At 40.2% G+C, this 2511-nt stretch overlaps 1 protein-coding gene across 1 annotated transcript in view; it reads right to left on the bottom strand.

Annotated features, from left to right (window-relative positions):
- Positions 1–1514: 1514 nt before the first annotated feature.
- The window catches only part of LOC308298116 (H-2 class II histocompatibility antigen, E-S beta chain-like), a gene marked incomplete at its 5' end in the record, with an annotated part of 5620 nt that continues 4623 nt past the window's right edge, over positions 1515–2511 (bottom strand). Inside the window, 2 exons of the mRNA XM_080741673.1 lie at positions 1515–1635; positions 1952–1981. Of these exons, the coding sequence (XP_080597799.1) occupies positions 1619–1635; positions 1952–1981 (47 nt within the window). The 3' untranslated portion in view covers positions 1515–1618. The remainder of the gene's footprint in view (positions 1636–1951; positions 1982–2511) is intronic.

Genomic DNA, 2511 nt, shown 5'->3' on the forward strand with positions numbered 1-2511 from the left:
AGCCCTAGTCCAAAGGCGAGAGATCTATCGCCTGAGCTACCCAGACATTAAAAACTGTCGCGTATGAATGACTGCACGCAATCTCATAATCTAATAATATTAATAATAATAATACAACTTAAACTATTTTGATTAAATTATTGTAAATTATTCAATATATTCACAAACATAGCCAACGTTCTTCCTTGTTACAACCACGGTTGTATTTTTGTTCTGGTTTCTTTTTAGTTTGGAAAGGTGTGTTGTGCCAAGTATGGGCATGAGTGTGTGTCTGTGGGTTCTTTTTGACCGGCAAAGAACCGGTTCTGGTTCTTTCTCCCGCCTATGGAATGAACCAGAGGTGAGCTTTTCCACCAAGAACCGAGTTGGTTCCGAACCGTAAAAGTTTGTTCGGAACGGGAACCACAAAAGCCTCAGTTCCTCTGGTTCAATCTGGTTCAATCTGGTGGAAACTCAAGCCGGTTCGCAAGAACGAACCACGGTTCCAAGAAAGTTGAACCAGCACTGGTTCTTGAACCAATGGTTCTTTTAGTGGAAAAGGCCCCTGTGTGAGTGCCTGGTTCTGTGTAATTCAGGTGTGCCAAATTCAGCTAATCCATGAAGACGATTGGAGGGGAAACATCCAGGCTGACCAACTCCAATTGGAGGGGGAGCTTCCAGGATTTCTAGCTCCTGAGTGGCTAACTATCACAGAGGTTTCTGATAAGAACCAAACCACAGTGACGCAGAAGGAGGGTGTGTGAGGAGGGATTCGAGAGGGAAGGTGGTTTCGGATGGCGTAGGAAATGGACTTAGATATCATTTTTATATAGACCGATGCCAGGCCATTTTCCACTTGGCATCCTATCGTACATAGAAGCTGTAGTGTGTATAGCTTCGATGTACAGATTATTGATGTTTTGATTGTTTAAATTTTTTGTATTGATTTTTCTGAATAGATTCTTGGTCTACCTATGTTTTTTAGATTCATATTTCTATGCATTTGATGTATTACTGTTGATGTATTGTTGTATTACCTTGTGCTGTCCTTGCTTATTGATTATTAATTGTAATCATCAGCCTGTTGGGACTTTTATTACTCGATAACGACCGCTGAGCCAGACGTTATCACTTAAGTATAACTCAGTACGTGTTGTCATTGACATACATTTTATTTTTGTTGTCAGATGACAACACAACTATAAAATGTGATTTGATGATTTGCTCTCAGCATGCTAACAGCACACAGAAATCACATTGAGAATGTTTAGCCAGTTTAGTGAAAAAGCTGCATGTTAGAAAAAAGGTTTTTGAAGTCATCCTTGTTATGCTGTTGTTACATTTAGGCTACAGTATTTAAAGGAGTAGTTCAACCCCAAAAGGACTTTTACTCACGACGCCAGGGAGACTTGAGTTCAATAATATTTTGGGGTCATTTGGGTCCCCATTCGGAAAATCACATTTTTGTCTTTGGAATGCGACAAATACCAAAAACAATATATGTACTGTATATTGGAACTCAAGTCTCCATGGTGCGAGTAATCAAATGAAAAAAAAAAGAAAATTGGGGTGAACTACTCCTTTAAAAGTTGATGAGATACACATGTATTTCCTCCTCTCTCCACGGTACCAGGGTGCATCAATGACTTTCTGCATCTGTGAAAACACAGACATCCAATAAGAACCCCGTAAAGTGAAAACACAATGAACCAATCAGAATTAGACTAGTGGTTCTCAAAGTGAGGCCCAGGGACCCTCAAGGTTCCAAATGAACCCTTGCATGTCTGCAAATGGAAAGTGAACCCAGCCTTAAATATCGGTAAATCCGAGAGGGTATATGGAACCAAATGGACCCCCATTTGTAGGTATCGGTAATGGGTCCGTGAAAACAATATGTTTGAGAATCACTGAATATAAATAAAAGTTAAATCAATCTGACTGCTACAACTGTCTAAAAGTTTGAGTTTCTCACCTAGGTTGTTGGTCGGCACCAGAACATGTCCTGACAAAAGAAGAAGGTAAAATATGAAATATCACACACACGCACACAAGGATGCACAGGCACGCACGCACGCACACGCACGCACGCACGCACGCACACCCACAAATGGTCGTCCTGCTTTTCTTTTTGCTTATTTTCCCCCCCACTATTTCGTAGAACCCACATCGTGTCCTCAGCTATTTGCATTTCTGCTGTCATTTGTAATATCATTAGGCAAATTATCAAACTACACGACGATCATGAAATTATGCACGTTGAAGTGGAGGCATATTAGTAACAGAGAAGGTGACCAAGAAGGGTTCCTGTGAGAAGAGTTCCCTGCTTGAAACTCTAGATTAAATACTGTGAATAAATATATAGGCCTACGTTGAATCAATAATTGCAACCTCAACCATTGACAGCCCATACAGCCCATATACAGTAAGCTTGAATTATCCTCTTTCTACTTCATGTGCAGGTGATTATTATACAAGTGTTGGTGTTTGGAAGCGCTCATTTTCAATGTTTTTTTTTCAAAAATCGCAATCTGC

The sequence above is a fragment of the Nannobrachium achirus genome (genome assembly GCF_963921795.1).
Source record: "Nannobrachium achirus genome assembly, chromosome: 14".
In the NCBI taxonomy this organism is placed as follows: Eukaryota; Metazoa; Chordata; class Actinopteri; order Myctophiformes; family Myctophidae; genus Nannobrachium; species Nannobrachium achirus.